General features: G+C 37.9%; 1 protein-coding gene across 2 annotated transcripts in view; it reads left to right on the forward strand.

The window, feature by feature from the left end:
• LOC134203441 (uncharacterized) overlaps positions 1 to 11801 on the forward strand; it is a 50701-nt gene extending 38900 nt beyond the window's left edge. For both annotated transcript variants that reach the window (XM_062678317.1, XM_062678318.1), the window contains exon 8: positions 9512 to 11801. In XM_062678317.1, the coding sequence (XP_062534301.1) occupies positions 9512 to 9562 (51 nt within the window). In that variant the 3' untranslated portion in view covers positions 9563 to 11801. The remainder of the gene's footprint in view (positions 1 to 9511) is intronic.
• The last annotated feature ends 5662 nt before the right edge of the window (positions 11802 to 17463 follow it).

The raw sequence follows: 17463 nt of genomic DNA on the forward strand, positions 1-17463 counted from the left end.
TTCTCATCAATAGCGTTTAAGTAATGTCCCCATCAAACAAAAGAAGCTTTAAAAGTTTTTCAAAATCTTAATTTTCGATCGCGAGTCAGTGTTAATACAATTATGTTGATGTGTATATGGTATAGGAATTGCGATACATCTCATTAAATTTGAATTGCTGACTATATTTCAAATAAACACCTTTCATGAAAACGTATTTTGAAACTAAAATATCGTATTACAATTTGATGAATATCAATAATCGTCCAAAGTTTTGAAAATTATCTAGTGAACAGTCAAAACTGAATCGAAAAGCCAAAATGGGCCACAGTTCAGAACCGTTCACCAAACAATCTTAAAAAATTTGAGCCTGCTATTTAACAACTACATATTTTGAAGAACCATGTTCCAAGAAAACGCCTGATACTATCTTTGTGGACTTATGACGGCCTTGCATAGCATCATCATTGTCTCGGAACTAGATTCAGTCAGTAAAAATTTCAAACCATTTCGTAAGCTTCCATTTGAGCTCCTCACGACCTTAGGTGGTCAAACTATTAGTTATGTAGATAAAAGGATAGTGGATGAAAGCATCACATCAAGGCTACATTCCAAAAACGACCTATCCGCTCCTGCAAATAAAGACTCAAACGACGACCCGACGAATCCGATAGCTCTCCCACGCAAACCAACACCACCAACAGGTAGGTGGAGGTTTCCGCCACCTGTTGATGGTGCCGGCCTGCGTGGGAAAGCCACCAGACTCGTCAAATCGTCGTCCGAATCCCCGTCTACAAAAGCAGATAAGTCGCTTTGAAAATTCTGTCCTGATATGGTCTATTCTCATGCACATAGGTGGCTAAGGTCTCAGTTAAACGTGACTCTATCTCTTGTTTTACCGTCTAGCGCTGATCATGAGTTCATTCCCTATCGGTCATTTACTGTGTTATAAGGTAGTCAACTAATTTTATTTGTCTTTCAGAATACACTTAGTCACGTCTCCTACGTCCTTCAATCTTTCTTTACATTGGAGTATGTATTATTTTTTCCTAACCCAAAAAAAAAATGAAGAGCGAAACAGGTTTGTTTATACGTTGATCCATGCAGTGAAAGTAAGAGTAAAATAACAAAGATTACTGAGAAGAAATAACGAATACAATCACCATATATAATGCAAAATTAGTAAATCTACAGTATCTACTTTCACTACTTACTGTATACTGGTCTATGAACTGCAATTGGTGCAATGGATGATCGTTTGCTTCCCAGTCTTTTGTGTTAGTATTTTGTTAGTTAAGACTGGTACTAGACCCTGCCGGAACCTCCGCAGCATATACTCAAGAAAATGTTGTTAGATCATGCGACACCTTCTCTAAGTATTTGCAAGGAGGTATGATATATCAAGTGTTTAATTATTTTCTATATATTGGCAAAAATACTCGACGCGTTTCTGTTAAATTGAAATGTTACTGGGTTCAAAGTACGTACTTCAGTACTGCTTAATAGTGTAACCATACTCGGATGCAATTAAATTCATCTCGTTTTCGTCTAACGGTAATGTGTTGAGTATTAATAATACTAGCAATGTGTACTATAAAAGAACAAATTATTTCACAATTTTAACAATATGCAGACACTTGACTTATCAACGTTGACCCCATCATCCATGGACAGGGAAATTAATTACAATAAGAATTGAATCCAAATCCAATTCAAATCAATTCCACTCCGACCCAAATCCTATTCAAATCAAATTCAAACTGAGTCGATCTCTAATACAACCCCAATTCAATCCAAATTCATCCACATCCAATCCAAATTTAATTCAAATCTAATCGTAATCCAACCAAAATCCAATCCATAACCAAATCAAATTCAATTTGACTCTGCTTCTTTTCCAATTCCAATTCAATCCAAATTCATCCACATCTTATCCAAATCCAATCGTTTTCCAATCAAAATCCAATTCAAAATCAATCCCAGTTCAAACCCAATTCAATCCTTATTCAATCTTAATCCAAATAAAATCTATAATCAAAATTCAAATTAAATCCAATACGAATCCAATCTAAATCCGATCGAAATCCAATCCAAATACAAATCCAAGTCCATTCCACAGCCAATCAAGTCCAATTCAAATCCCTTTTAAATTCAACCAAAATCCAATACCAATACAAATTCAATTCACATCCACCCCAAATCGAAATCACCTCCAATTCAAACCTAATCAATATCCAATCTAAATTCAATTCAAAATCGATCCGAATCTATCCCAAACATAATTCAAATTTTCCACTAAATCCAATACGATTCAATCAATCCAAATCCAATTCAAATCAAATTCATTCCGATCCAAATCGAATTTAAATTCAGTCTAATTCTTAGCCAATCCCCAATCAATCCACATCCAATCGAAATTCAATCAAAATCTAACCAAAATCCGATCTACATTCAAGCCTATTTCTCCAATTCCAATCTAATCAAAACCCAATCCAAATTTAATCCAAATTAAAACTCAATTCAGTCCGAAATCAATCCAAACCAAATCTAATCAAAATTCAAATTAAATCCAATACGAATCCAATCCAAATTCATTCCACAGCCAATCAAATCCTATTCAAATTCCTTTTGAATCCAATCAAAATTCAATCCAAAATCAATCCAAATCTATTTCAAACCTAATCCAAATTAAAATTATTTCCAATAATTTCCAATTTAATCCAAATCCAATTGGTTTTCAAATTGGATTCAAATCCAATTTAAATTGTGTCTAATTCTTAGCCAATCCCAATTCAATCCACATCCAATCCAAATTCAATCATAATCCAACAAAAATCCGATCCAAATTCAAGCCCATTTCTCCAAATCCAATCTAATCAAAATTCAACACAAATCCAATCAAAATCCAATCCAAATTCAATCCAAATTCAATCCAAAATCAATCCAATTCCAAACCAAATCTAATCAAAATTCAAATTAAATCCAATACGAATCCAAGTATAAACCAATCGGAATACAATACAATCCATAATCAATCCAAATATAACCAATAATTCAATCCTAAATCAATCATAATTCAAACCCAATTCAATCCAAATCGAATCCAAATTCAATCCAAAATCCAATACCAATCCAATCCAAATCCATTCCCAGGCCAATCGAATCGAATTCCAAATTCCTTATAGATCCAATCAAAATTCAAGTCCAATCCAATCAAAATCCAAGTTCAATCTAATCGAAATTCAATACAACTCCGATCCAAATTCAATCCGAATCCAATTTTAAGTCAATGCAAATACAATTCAAACTAAATCAAATCCAAAATCAATCCAAATTCATTTCAAATGTTATTTAAATTCGAAACTGATCGAAATCAAATCCATTCCGATCCAAATCCAATCCAAAACCAAATCAAATTTAACTTGTGTCTACTTCTAATCCAATCCCAATTCAATCCAAATTCATCCACATCCAATCTAAATTTAATCCAAATCCAATCGTATTCCAACCAAAATCTATAATCCAAATTATAATCAAAATTTAAATCCAATTCAAGTCTAAACAAAATACAATTCAAATCGTTTCCACATCTAATCCAAAATCAATCTAAATCTGATGGAAACTGAATTCAATACTATTTCAATCCAAACCGATCGAAATCGTATTCAAATCCAATCCAAATCAAATTCAAATTGAGTCGAATTCTAATCCAATCCCAATTCAATCCAAATACATCCACATCCAATCCAAAACTAATCCAAATTCAATCGTAATCCAACCAAAATCCAATCCAAAACCAATCCAAATTCAAACCCAATTTTATCCAAATCGAAAACAAATTCAATCCAAAGCCTATTCAAATAAAATTCAAATCTCAAACCAAAATTCAAATTGAATCCAATTCGAATCCAATCAAAATACAATCCAGATCCATTCTACATCAAATCAAATCTAAATTCCATTTTAAATTCAATCAAAATCCAAATCCAATCCAATCGAAATTCAATATAAATCCTACCCAAATTCAATCTGAATCTAATTTTAATTCAATGCAAATCCAATTCGAAGTAAATTCAATCCACATCCAATCCATATCTAATCCAAATTCAATCCTAAATTAGTCAAAATCCTATCCAAATCTAATCTGAATTCAAACTAAATCCAATACAAATTCATCCCAAATCCAATCGTAACCCAAATGTGCGCCGCAGCGTCACGCCGCCGCCGATATTTTTTGCACCGGCGCACCGCCGTTTAAAATTTGTCACGCCGATTCAAATTTGAAGAAGTCCGTAAAATTTCCTGATTGATCCCTACAACATCTCGTTGAAATACCAAAGAATTTTTCTTAAAAGTACCAATGATTATCTTGAAAGTTTAATACAATTTCTTATTGAAATTTCTAAAAACTAAGAAAAAACTCGCGTAAAGTTTCGAGATTTTTTTTTTAAGTTTCGAGAATTCTTTGGAATTACCAAGTGAAGCTCTTTGGATTTCCCAACGGAAATTGTTTGGAATTTCATCAAAAATATCTATATACGGATATTGTTGAAGTCATCAGAAGTTGTTCCAAATTTCTACAGAAAAATATTCTGAATATCCGCGGAAAGTTTCTGTTGAGTACTTTTCAAAATTTACACAGAATATCCTTCATAATTGTACGATCTTGTGATTGGAAGATGCTTTAACGTTGATTTTCTCAATCTAGATTAATTAAGATGACTAGTTTGGCATAGCCAACGTTAAAACAAAAAAAATTCTTCGGAATATTCGCGGGAGACTCCCTAGAATTTTCAAAAATTCTTAAAAGCATCCGCTGAAGATTATTCAAAATGTAAATTTAAAAAAAAAACTTTAGGAAACTCAACAGGAAATTGCTCGAACTTGTTTAAGGGTTTTCTTTGGATTTCTTCAAAAAAATCTTTGCATTGTCCATATGAAATTTTTGGGAAATTCGCTTGGCCGAAAGCATCAGACGGCCGAACTGGTCATTTGGCCGAAAAAGCCGTCTGACCGAAATGATCGTTTGGCCACAGAAGTCATTAGACAAAAATGCCTTTTAGCCATTTAGCATTAGCATTAGCATTTAGCAGTTCGCACAAATTCGTAGGTGGTACAAGCCAAGACTATTGTATGAGAGTAGCATCACTTTCATCCGTTACCACATATATTGATTTGGGACTAATCACTAACTCTTAGATGGAAGCAATGTACTCTCCAATAGTCGAGATCTGTCCTGGCCACGTCCTTGCGAATGCTGAGGAAGGGGAAGGATGGTTTGAATGGACACCTACTTAAGAAAGACGCAGAGAACTCTACAACCTCTCATAGGTGCCACGGGAGGTTTTGAGATTGTGTGGAAGGTTATAACAGTAGGAATCGTTTTGGTAGAACGTGAAACACAGAAAGAACTAAGATAGAAATACAAATTAGGAAAGGGACGAGCCTGGAATTGAACCCACGACCTCCTGCTTATAAGGCAGAAGAGGTAGCCACTAGACCACCGAGCCTTTTGGCCATTTGGCCGAAAATGTTATTTGGCATAATGTCAATTACTGAATGGATAATATCTAGGAACTTTTTTTCAAATAGGCGTAACTGTATTTGACCTTGAAATTTGAAACGATTCATACTTTCTCTATGCAGCATATTTCGTTCAACTGACGTTACTACCAGATAGGTCGCAATCTATTCTTTCTGCTGGGTGCATGAGTTGACCAAAATAATCATTATTCCAAAAATCAAGGTCAGAATCAATTAGGTCCATTTGAAAAAAGTTCCTAGATATGGTAAAAAATGGCTACTCTTTGGCGAAATTGTCAAATGACAATTGAACACAATTCCGTAACCTTTCTATTTTTTAAGTCGATACTGGCCGTTAAGCCAAAAATCTTCTAACCAATTTCCATTTAGCCAAGCCGAACTGAACGGCCAAACAACATGTGCGGACAAACCATTTTCGACCTAATAGCAATTTTAGATATACGCTCAATTCGGCCTACTGGGATTTGGTTAGATATTTTTTGGCTTGAATCGGCTTACAAAGTAGAGAGGATCCGAAATTTCGTTCAATGATCTTTTGACAATAAGGCCATTTCGCCGTAAATGTCATTTGGCCAAATGGGTGGACATTTTTGACCATATAATTGACATTTGGCCATGTGACTCGTTGGGCCAAACAACATTTTCGACTAAATTACCCTTTCGGCGAAACGGCATTTTGGGCTGATGACCTATTCGGCCAAACGACCTGTTAGGGAAAACGACTTTTTTGGTCAAATTACCAGTTCGGCCGTATTTTGCTTTCAGCCTATGGAATTTCCCAAGAATTTCTTATGGACAATACACTAGTCGTTAAATAACTGCAACATGTTTACGTTTCAGTTAGCGAATGCCGTTCGATAACTGCAACGCATTCTAGACATCAAACGGTTGTCAGTCGACGTCAGATGCAATAGAAGTGCACCTGATTGTGCAGCACAATGCAGCTATCATCGACTTTGTTTGACATCGTTTTGAAGTTCAGCGGTCCGATAACTGCAAAACTGTTGCAACTATCGAATTGCAGTCAAAAAGCATTGCAGTTATCAAACGTCTGTAGTAATTTGGACCAATTTCTTATGTAAATTCCAAAGAATCTCCTGCTGAAATTCAAAACAATTTTCTTTTGGATTACCAAAGAGCTTCTGTTGGTATTTCCGAAAAATTCTCGAAACTTCAAAGTAGTTTCCGTGAACAATCCGAAAATTATTTCCAAATGAAAATTTGGGAAAAACTTAAAGAATTTTTTAGAAGAAGTTCATCAGATTTTTCAGGCGAAATTCGAAAGATTCTTCCGTTAATGTCTTGAAAATATCCCGAAAAAAAGCAAAAAAAAATCTCAAAGAAACGTATTAAAAAAATCGCCACGCCGATTCACGCCGCCGCCGCCGGCTAAAATGGCTTTCGGCGCGACGCCGAAAACGCCGCGGTCGCCGACCAAAATTCGAACCAACGCCGTCGCCGTTGAATGTCGGACCGGCAGCGCACACCTCTAAACCCAACCAAAATCCAATCCAAATTCAAACCCAATACAAATCTAATCCAAAAACAATCCAAATCCAATCAAAATTCCAAATTGATCGAATTCAAATCCATTTCGATCCTAATCTAATCCAAATCAAAATAAAACCGAGTCTAATTTTAATCCAATATCTATTCAATCCAAACTCCAATCCACATCCAATCCAAATCTGATCCTAATTCAATCCATCATCAATACAAATCAAACAAATGTAATCCAAATTCCACATCGATCGAAATCTTATCCAAATCAAATCCATTCCGATCCAAATCAAATTGAGTCGAATCCTAATCCATCCAATTCAATAATAATTTATTCCATATCCAATCCAAATCTAATTGTAATCCAAGCACAATTCAAGCCAAACTCAATCTAAATTCAAACACAACACGCTTTGATGTCAAATTTCATAGATTGAAATTTCACTGAAAATAAAGTACATGACGATTCACATCAAGATACATGATTTTATCAAATGATAAAACTCGTGAATAGGCTATACGTTCAAGCAGAACTGACTTTCAAATTCAGCCAAAATACTTTATGGCTATTTCACAGTCAATTGAAGGGTTTCGAGGCCTGCAATTGCATGAATTTGATTCTAGTGTGATAAGAACAGTTAGCGGCTCCGATCTATTGGAAGGACTCCGATCACTTATCCAAAGTGGGAGGCCGTGAGCTTGAATTCTACACACTTGAACTGATATCGTTATGAGGTTCAAAGTAAGTTGTCCAGATGGCGTTGATTCACACGTAAATCACAAATTGGTAAATGATAATCTTGAGCAATAGCTTAAAATCTGTAAATTATTTAAAAACCCAGAGGACCAGAATCTTTTAGAACTCTGATTCTCCAGACAGGTCCTAAAATCCTACAAAACAATGCTTGAAGAACTTTCAAACTTGCCCACAGCTCCATTGATCTTGTTTTGCAAAATAATGAAGTTTGAGATGTCACAAGCTAGCTTTTATCACTAATAGGAAATGGTCATATAAACTGGTGGATAAGGTCCGCGGAGCATTCCCGGACGCGTCCACCATGTCCAAAAACTATTTTCAGGCTTCATAAATGATCAACACTGGTTATTATCTCCGAATGGAACCCGGAGGGTCACATAACTTGTCCAGAAACCCTTCAAATGAGCTCCATTGACCTTCGTTTGCAATATCATGAAGATTGAGATGTCGCAAGCGAGGTTTCGTAAATTATCAAAACTGGCCTTTTTCCCCGAAATGGTCGGAATGGAAGATTCCCGAACATGTCTAATAGTTGTCCAGATACTCTTCAACGGAGCTCTTCTTTTGCAAAATCATGACGTTTGACATGCCGCACGGTGACTTAAAAAAATGCTAAGCAAGTGTTCCCACGGATGCCAAAAAACCTACCCCAGTACACCTTTTCCAGAAACTAGAGATCTGAGCGATTGTTTTGAGGGGTTGATTGTCACAATCGATTGAGAAATGGAGAAATGTTCTTTTTTTTCTGTGATTATTTGAAAGCGTGGATCTTACGTTCAGGCTTTGAGGGTTAATATGTAGTCTAAGGCGTGGGAGGAAAAATGTCTAGAAAAAGATTCAGACAAATTAGTCAAATGACATGCAGATGATCTTTCACAACACTAGGCACAAGCAAATGAAGAAACGAGGATTTTTTTTATCGCGAAATGGCAGAAAAGTTTTCAACCGAAAACTAAACTAAATATGCAAATTGTTGGAATAAGCAGCCTGGACCTGGAGTACTGGGAATTACTATGGAGCAGAGCTGGATGCAGCAGAAGGTCAGAAAGATGGAGAGCCTCTCTATCGCTCAACTGACAGTGGACAGAGTTGATAATCAGCATGATTATGTGCGGCAACCCGCATGCTTTAACTCAGTTCTGCCGTTCCAAGGTGCGAATTTTAATGCGTTTGATCTGGACAATAATACGATTGGAGAGCAAAACAGACAAAGTGTCGTTCCCCAAATTGTAATAATAATCCGCGATTTTCGCAACAACATTCATGACAATCACTGTCAAAAATATACATTCTTCATCAGCAACTGTACTGATCAAGTAAGGTTGTGTAAGCTATATGCCAGTTGGTCGTCAAGCTCAGTTGGCTTGAGAAATTGATTGCGAGTGATTTGACTATGCGTCCAATTTGGCCACTCGAGCTCGTTCAGTAGCCGCTAGGTTGCGAAGGCCTCTGGTCGAAGACGGTGTTCCTGTCTTTATAGTTTCCCGAATTTCGTATTAATTACAATTTCAATGATTAATATTTACTTGTCATAAGACGAGTTTGTACAATCCCATTGAAATTCCACCACTTAATTGTATCTTGACAGATACGTATTCGTATCAAGATACAATTAAGTGGTGGAATTTCAATGGGATTGTACAAACTCGTCTTATGACAAGTGAAGACATTCCACTAAAAAGCTCAAAATAATTTTCTTAAGATTAATATTTATTTATTTCTTTTTTACAGGTTGCTAATGTATACGCTACCAAGCTGACGGGGCCGACGATAGAAACATGAGAACGACTCATTTAAAATCAAGTATTGTGAGTACATTCGAACGAAGATGGCAGCCAGCAAAGGACGCAGCAACAGCAACAATAAACCGTCTGTTTTGTTGGCTTTAGTGATAAGCAGTCGGAAATGTGCAATCAATGACGGTCAATAGCAACTGTAGCCAAAGCATAATTTGTAGGGCACGCAATCGACAGACAAAATTAGCGCGTAATCGTACCGATTCAAATCCGGGTCGGCAGCTTTTATCTTCTGACTAGTGGAAAGTTTCCCCGATAAAGCGGAAATATACCTTCGCGTAAAATTCCCCGATCTTTTTAGCGCTGTTACATGTTTTTGCAATTCTTCCAAATTGGTCCTTCTAGCCAATCAATGCCTCAGTAACTTCAAACCTGCATCAGAGTAAGAACCAACAGTCTATCAGAAAACGAACGAGCACAATACCTCAAACACCAACCACAAAAGGAGTCGAATGGCAACGGGGTTGGTCGCACCCATGTCTGTCTCTTTTGTCCGACGAAGGCCGGAGATCCGCACGATGGCGACTCTTCGTGATGGCGGATCTCTACCGACGTTGAGGACATAAGCGATACAGCGAGCCAACCCACAACTCATAATACTTGATTTTAATCTCTAGTGGGATAGAGACTAAAATTATCGACACAAAAAATATACAAAACAAAATTGGGAATGGCAACGAGTCCATTCCCTTGAAATGAAGCGACACACGCGAATGAGAATCCTTTTGTAAATTTTATAGGCAAATCTACCCCCTAATCTATCAGAACACATAATACCCGGGCCTTATAATTATTCGTATTTTTTTTTCACGAGATGGCACTGTTCAGATTTGCACCCTTTTCCCCCTACCACTATGAAATAAAATACTGTCGTAATAGAATAGTTATGTGTTATTCGTTTTGAATTTTCCATAAGTAAAGCAAATTTCATTTCCTTATTGTTTAGACGTTCTGGAAAATATTTTGGAGCATATGAAAATATTAAGTCCAATATTATGTGAAGGTCTAACCACAATGATCGCATTAGGTACAATAAGATGTACTATGCTTCTGAAGTTATTGCATTCGGGCCTTAAAAGATAACTCTGTTATCACAAACAGAGAGTCTTAAAAACTTTTTTGGTTTTCATATATTAGTTAGGCTAGCAAAGAAACTCAGTTGGAGCGTAGTCCGAGAGATCAAAGAATTGAGATCGCTCTATTCTTAGCATGCTGATACAAAGCTGACTAGGAGTCAGCAGCTATCTGAACGAGTTCGAACCACATCGAAAAAATGTGGAACAAACGAAAGGTCTTCTATTGGTTTAAAATGTTGCAATATTAGTGTAAGACGATTAGTTACGAGAATGTATATCATAAGCACCACAAACCATTGAGAGAAATACGCAATTTGTCGAGAGAGAAGAAAAATCAGAAGGAAGTGTCATATTGTATGAGTTTGTTATAGTCCATGGTGCTACAACTGAGAATGTATTTTTATACATAAGAAATTGCTATTTCGACGCTCGCTACGTTAAATACTTGATTATCCTAGGCTTACCCACATCCACATTTATTCATGCGCATAAAACACGTGTATAGAACATTGTGATAATTTATTGTTAGAGATTTCGTACCAAGTGGATATTTCCTTAAACATATTAGCGAAAGAGGGCAAACAGGCTTTAGCATAGAATATATCTATTTATATACTCTCAAAAATTAGAAAACGGATGTTATGAACTGGACTGGACTGAGAATCTAGAGAACTAGAGTTACAAATCAGATTTCCTGCTTTTTTAGCGGAGCGGTAAAGCTAGCTATCTATATTTATGAAGCAAACTCTAAGAAGCAGTTCCCTGCGATGTAGTTTAATATTACAAAAAGACAAATGGCAGACATATGCCAGGAAATCACGTATGCACATACGCACGAACACAAGCAAAACTGCTCTTGAATAAGATTTCCGTAAAGTTGCAGAGCGACACCAGCTTCAGAAGCTACCAACAACGAACGCATTGTTGCTCTAACACACAATCAAGCTAAACGTGTGATTGTAAAAAAGAATGGCTAGTGTTTTCGAAGCGCTCAATAAAGAATTAAACATAAAAGCAAACAGATGGTAATAAATAGAATCAATCATCAAGATTAATCAAATCTCAACATTGACATTATGTCCATTGCATACAGCAAAAAATTGATGAAACCAAGTTGGAATTTACAATAAACGGTTATTATTATTGATATTAGACTATTACTCACATCTGACCGAAACGCCTGAAATGAGTTCACTAAAGCCCGAATGTTCCTCTGGTTCTCCATAATCGTTTTGCGGTCCTTCTAACTCTAGTTACCAGTGTTCCCATTGATCTATTTGATTCAATTTTGTTGCATGTTAAAATGTCCACGTCGTGTGTTGTACATTTTATTTATGTAGCTTACATCTGAACAGATATCTAACTCTGAATCAACAATTTGACGCCACTCTCCATGGTTCGAGGCAACAACTCTTCATCCTCTGTTGCGCCCCACGCCCGCCAAATCGTTTTGTACTTGGTCCGTCCACGCAGCTCGCTGTGCTTCAAGCCTTCATGTGCCCACCGAGTCGGAAGCAGACAGTATGTTTGGAGGGTTGCTGTCCGACATTCTTGCAACATGCGTTTTGCTTGATACTTACTTACTTACTTATGGATCCTGTACACCTCCGGTGGTGCAAAGGGCAGACTTGAAAGATCTCCATCCTGATCGTTGCCCGGCTATCGCTTTAACCTGCTGCCAGGTTAGATTTCGGTCGACTTCTTTTATTTCTTTATTGAGGCTTCGCCGCCATGAGCCTCTGGGTCTGCCTCTGCTGCGATGTCCCGCTGGGTTCTAGTCTAATGCTTGTTTACAGATTTCGTTTCCGCCCCTACGTAGAGTGTGGCCGACCCAGCCCCACTTCCAATCCCAAATTTCTGTTGCTATCGGCCTCTGGTGACAACGACGATGGAGCTCGTTGTTTGAGATCCAGTTGTGAGGCCACCAGGCCCGAATTATATACCGCAAGCATCTGTTAATGAACACCTGCAGCCGTTAAGTGTTCTCCACTGATACACACCATGTTTCGCTAGCGTATAACAGCACAGATTTCACGTTAGAGTTGAAAATTCGTATTTTGGTGCGTTCACTTATCTGCCTGTTTTTCCAGATATTTCTTAAACTCGCAAAGGCAGTCCTTGCTTTCTTGATCCGTGCGCCTATGTCGACCTTGGTAACGCCGTCTGACGCCATTTTTCAACCAAGATATTGGAAGCTTTCAACATTCTCTACTGGTTGCCCGGCTACTGTGAAACTGGAAGGAGTCACCGTGTTAACATCAAACGAGTTGGTTTTGTTGACGTTGATGACTAAACCTGCCGAGGAGGAGCGCTCGGCAAGGTCGTTGAGCTTACTCTGCATATCAGAGAGCCGTTGCGCGAGGAGTGCAACGTCATCAGCCAATTCGAAGTCGTTTAGGTGCTCCATGGTTATAGACTGCCATAACAGCCCGCGGTTTGGTTCACGGTCAACTGCACCTACAAGAATCTCGTCGATTACGATGAGAAACAGTAACGATGATAGTATACATCCTTGCCTCACACCAGCTACGACCCGGATAGGGTCGGACAGGACCCCATTGTGCAGCACTCTACACGAAAAGGCCTCGTACTGTGCTTCCATGAGGCCGATGATTTTCTCAGGAACCACCTTGCGTCTCAGGGCGCCCCACATATTCTCGTGATTGAGACGGTCGAAAGCTTTTTCGTAGTCAATGAATACCAAGTAAAGGGACTCTTGGAATTCGTTGACCTGCTCCAGAATGATGCGGAGCGTGACAATATGGTCCACACAGGATCTTCCGGCACGGAATCCGGCCTGCTGCCGCCGGAGAGTCGCATTGATCTTCTCCTGAATCCGGACTAGGATAACTTTGCATAGAACTTTGAAAACGGAACACAGCAACATAATGCCTCGCCAGTTATCGCATACAGTCAGGGCACCATTTTTGGGTACCTTCCCTAAGATACTTTGCATCCAGTCGACCGGGAAAGTTGCGGTGTCCCAAATATTACGAAATAAACGATGCAGTAGTTGAGCGGATGTCATGGGGTCAGCTTTGAGCATCTCGGCTGATATGCGCCCAGTCAACACAAGATCGTATATGATGCCACGTAAGATGCTAAAGTGGAGGCCATATAAGTACTTCCCCATACAATATGTATGTATATCGCCTCCACTTTAGCATCTTATGTTGCATCATATACTTTTTTGTGTTGACTGGGCGATCTAGGAATACTTTTCAAAAATCCGCTAGGGTTCTCCTTCGGAAAATCATTGAAAAATTCCTCCAGAAATACTTCCGAGAGCCCCCTCTACGAGTTCCAAATGATTTTCAAAAATCCAGCCAGTAACCTTCGGAAAATTTTTCGAAAAAGTTTTTGTAAATTTCTCCAGCAGTTTCTTCGAAAGTTTCCACGGGAAATTCTCTTAAAATTCTAGTAAATCCATATAAAATGTGTTGTTCGTTAGCGGTTGAATCGATGCCACCGTAGGTATGAGAAACACACTTCGATGTTGTCTTATCTTCCGAATCCAGACATGTTGGCATTGAATCACATCAGGTTGAGTAGCAACGATCTAGAGTCTTTATATGGACCAAAAACAGTGCGATAGGAACATTTGAAAAATTACTAAGAAGAATTTCTGCAGGAATTCCTTACGGAGCTCACTAAGGTTTTTCTATAGAAATTTCCGAATTTGTGGGAAAAACTCGAAAGAAACTCCTTAAAGAGCTTCCGAAGAAATTTCTGAGGAAGAAATTGAAGGAGGATTTTTTTAATAAAAAGTCCTGTTGGAATTTTAAAGGGATTCTTGGAATGAAATTTTTTGAAATTTTGAAATTTTTAATGGAATACCTAGAGGCCTTTTGACAATCCTCCCCAGAAACTCAATAATTTCCAGCTTACCACAGATAGGATAGATAGTAAAGCTTATTTTACTGTTGTGGGATTAGATGCAGTAAATTGAGCTTTCTGAACGATTCACAGGCTTTTTACAAAATGAACAAAAATGTGAGTGTTACAAATATGCGATCATGGGCAGCGTAACGTCGCATTCAGTCGCCATCGGCCAAATACCACACCTGTAGTAAAGCACATACAATCGACCTAGAGGATTTCAGTGTAAAATAGGGTTTTGTTTTACTTCTGCACTGGACTAGCTCTGATCTTATCGTTCTTACTGCTGACGCCAAATGGTGAATAAACTAATTACGTCAAAATTGCTGGTGAACCAAGATTACCACAACTCTGGAACCACCAGTGCTAATTTACAAAGGCCAGATGATCTCCTAAGTGATAAAATCATAATCATTTGCCCAACCTGAAGAGAGATCTACATAAATTTAAAAAACATGACTACCAGTGACATAGCCTGACTGGGTTCTCTCCAACAGGCGCAATCAGTAGAAGGCATGGAGTAGAGTGGGGCAAGAGTACGCACTTAGTTTTCAATCGATCATGTGGCCCTTAAGAAGCAAGCTTCTGCATATCAAATCAATGTCGATGATTCATATACTCTTCCTATATGTTACCAAGTGGAAAAAAAAATCGAAATTATTGAGATTCGTTTCAGTAGAACCCTTATTGCAAGACAAGTGAAAAACGCACTCTTACCCCACCGATGGGGCACGAGACCCACAAAATCAAACATTCTACTGCAATTTAATTATATACGCCAAAATTGTCTTGAGAAAAAAAACTGATTTTTCGCCAATTTTTAGAACGTGGTTGATTCGCGATTTTGTCTGCAGTGGTGATCTCCAGGTGTACCGATAGAGGAAGGCTGTGTTGGAAGTAGACGCTGTTGTGAGCTGCTCCTAACATGGAGAACAGACGCTCGAGCAGATTTGCACCCCCCGGATAGTAGCAAACCTATTTTCCCTGTCAGCATACGACCATGATGACATGGAAATGCTAATATCATCTTCCAAAAATAGACGTACCTACTGTGGAGCTTATTGTGGGAATAGGCAAGCGGGAGTCTGCCGGAAAACTATCACTCCTGTCTGCGATGGTTCACCACGTGTATTTGACTGACGGCAAATTGCCACGATTGCTTTGATTAATATTTTGGTGGCTCTCCGTTGTCGTTCATATGAAGCCTACTTCGATACTTTCAAATCAATTGGATATTTCCTTTCCATACTTAAAACCCAGTGCCATTTCAATGCCACACAGGTTTTGTTTTATTAAGGAAAGTAACTTTCTAAAACACTAACGCCAGCTAACGTTGTATTTGGTTGACAGACGGCGAGCATCAAAATATTTCAAATTGCCGATAATTAGGATTTGTTAAACAAAAACCTTTCACCCTAAATGGGCAGATACATTAAGGAGAACCACGGTAGAGTTCAGAAATATCTGCCACAATAGACGCTCTGACATTAAGGCGCACATTTTATTAAATAAGTGATCAACAAATTCGAAAACTATGTTGTAGTACTTGCTGCCAATAAACATAGATGAAAAACTGGTGCCTCTAAAAGCGAGGGGTGAATTGGAAATAGGAATGTAGTATTCCAAATCCAAAATTATATTTAAGTACCAAACATAAGTCCATAAAGCTGCCAACCTACCGGGCATCAAATGCGGGTAACAATTTTTAGTATACCTTAGATAGTTGAGGTGATTAATGGATATATAGATAACTGATAAATGAACAATTTAATAAATATAAATTATAAAGATCTCAAAACTTTTTTTTTTGTTTTAATACACCACTAGGTTTCACCAGCCTGTAATATACTTTGCCGGTAAAGTTCGACATTGTTGTTTCAAAAAGGCGAAAGTCGCAAACGTAAACATTGACTTCTTCTGCTGATTTCAGGAAGATTGGAGACTTCTGGTGGTATTTTCCACTTCCGTTTGATAGAAGGCGCGGAGCGCCACCAGTCCCAAGTGGTTGTTAGCTGCGAGTGGTCCTAGTTGCTGAGGAATTTGCATGAAAAGGCATTGTTTGCGTTTGCGACATTTGCACATTATGAAACAACCGTGTCGAATTCACCGATACAGAACACAATATGTGAGTACCACGCGATCTCATTATAAAAAATCAGCATTGTTAAATCCGTACTGAGCACCTTATGCGAGCACCACTCGCGCTCAACACAAAATCAAGCAACGTTAAGTTGCACTAAGAGCACTTTATGTGAGTACCGCTCGCGCTCATTACAAAATCAAGCAACACTTGGTCGCACTGAGCACTTTATGCGAGCACAACTCGCGCTCATTACAAAATCAAGTAACACTAAGTCTGCATGTTAAAGATGGTCATTTTCCAATAGTCCTAGTTTGAAAATTGATACTACAATCAATATAATCGGCTTAAATAAAGGGCCAAAGGATGTCGGGAGGGTTTGGTCCTTTTATGACCCACTTGCGGCTCCCTTCTAAAATTTTGAAAAGAGAGTTAAAAAACAATTTTCATTTTTCCTTATTCAGGTTTGGCATTTTATCACCATTATTTTACACACATTGAAACGTATGACTTTTAAGGTGATCTGTCCGGCAGTGTATCGGCTTGTCGTTGCAGAATGTAGTGTTCAAGTGTTGTGGACATTCTGGTTTGGTGATTTCACTCAGTTGTTCATTGTATGATAAAATGTATGTATCTTTTCTATTACACTGCCAACTACGGTCAGAGTTCCTCAGAGAGTTTAGAGTGTTCTTAAAACTTCCAAAAACTATCAGTATTTTTTTTTGATTACGTAAAATATTTATGATTTCAGAAAACGTCCTAACAATCTCTTCGTATTTTGTAAAGAAAATTCTTCCAAAATATAATAAACTCCCAATCTCCTATATCTCTTCAAATAACCTAATTTCGAAA

This window comes from Armigeres subalbatus, unplaced genomic scaffold (genome assembly GCF_024139115.2).
Source record: "Armigeres subalbatus isolate Guangzhou_Male unplaced genomic scaffold, GZ_Asu_2 Contig1854, whole genome shotgun sequence".
Taxonomy (NCBI): domain Eukaryota; kingdom Metazoa; phylum Arthropoda; class Insecta; order Diptera; family Culicidae; genus Armigeres; species Armigeres subalbatus.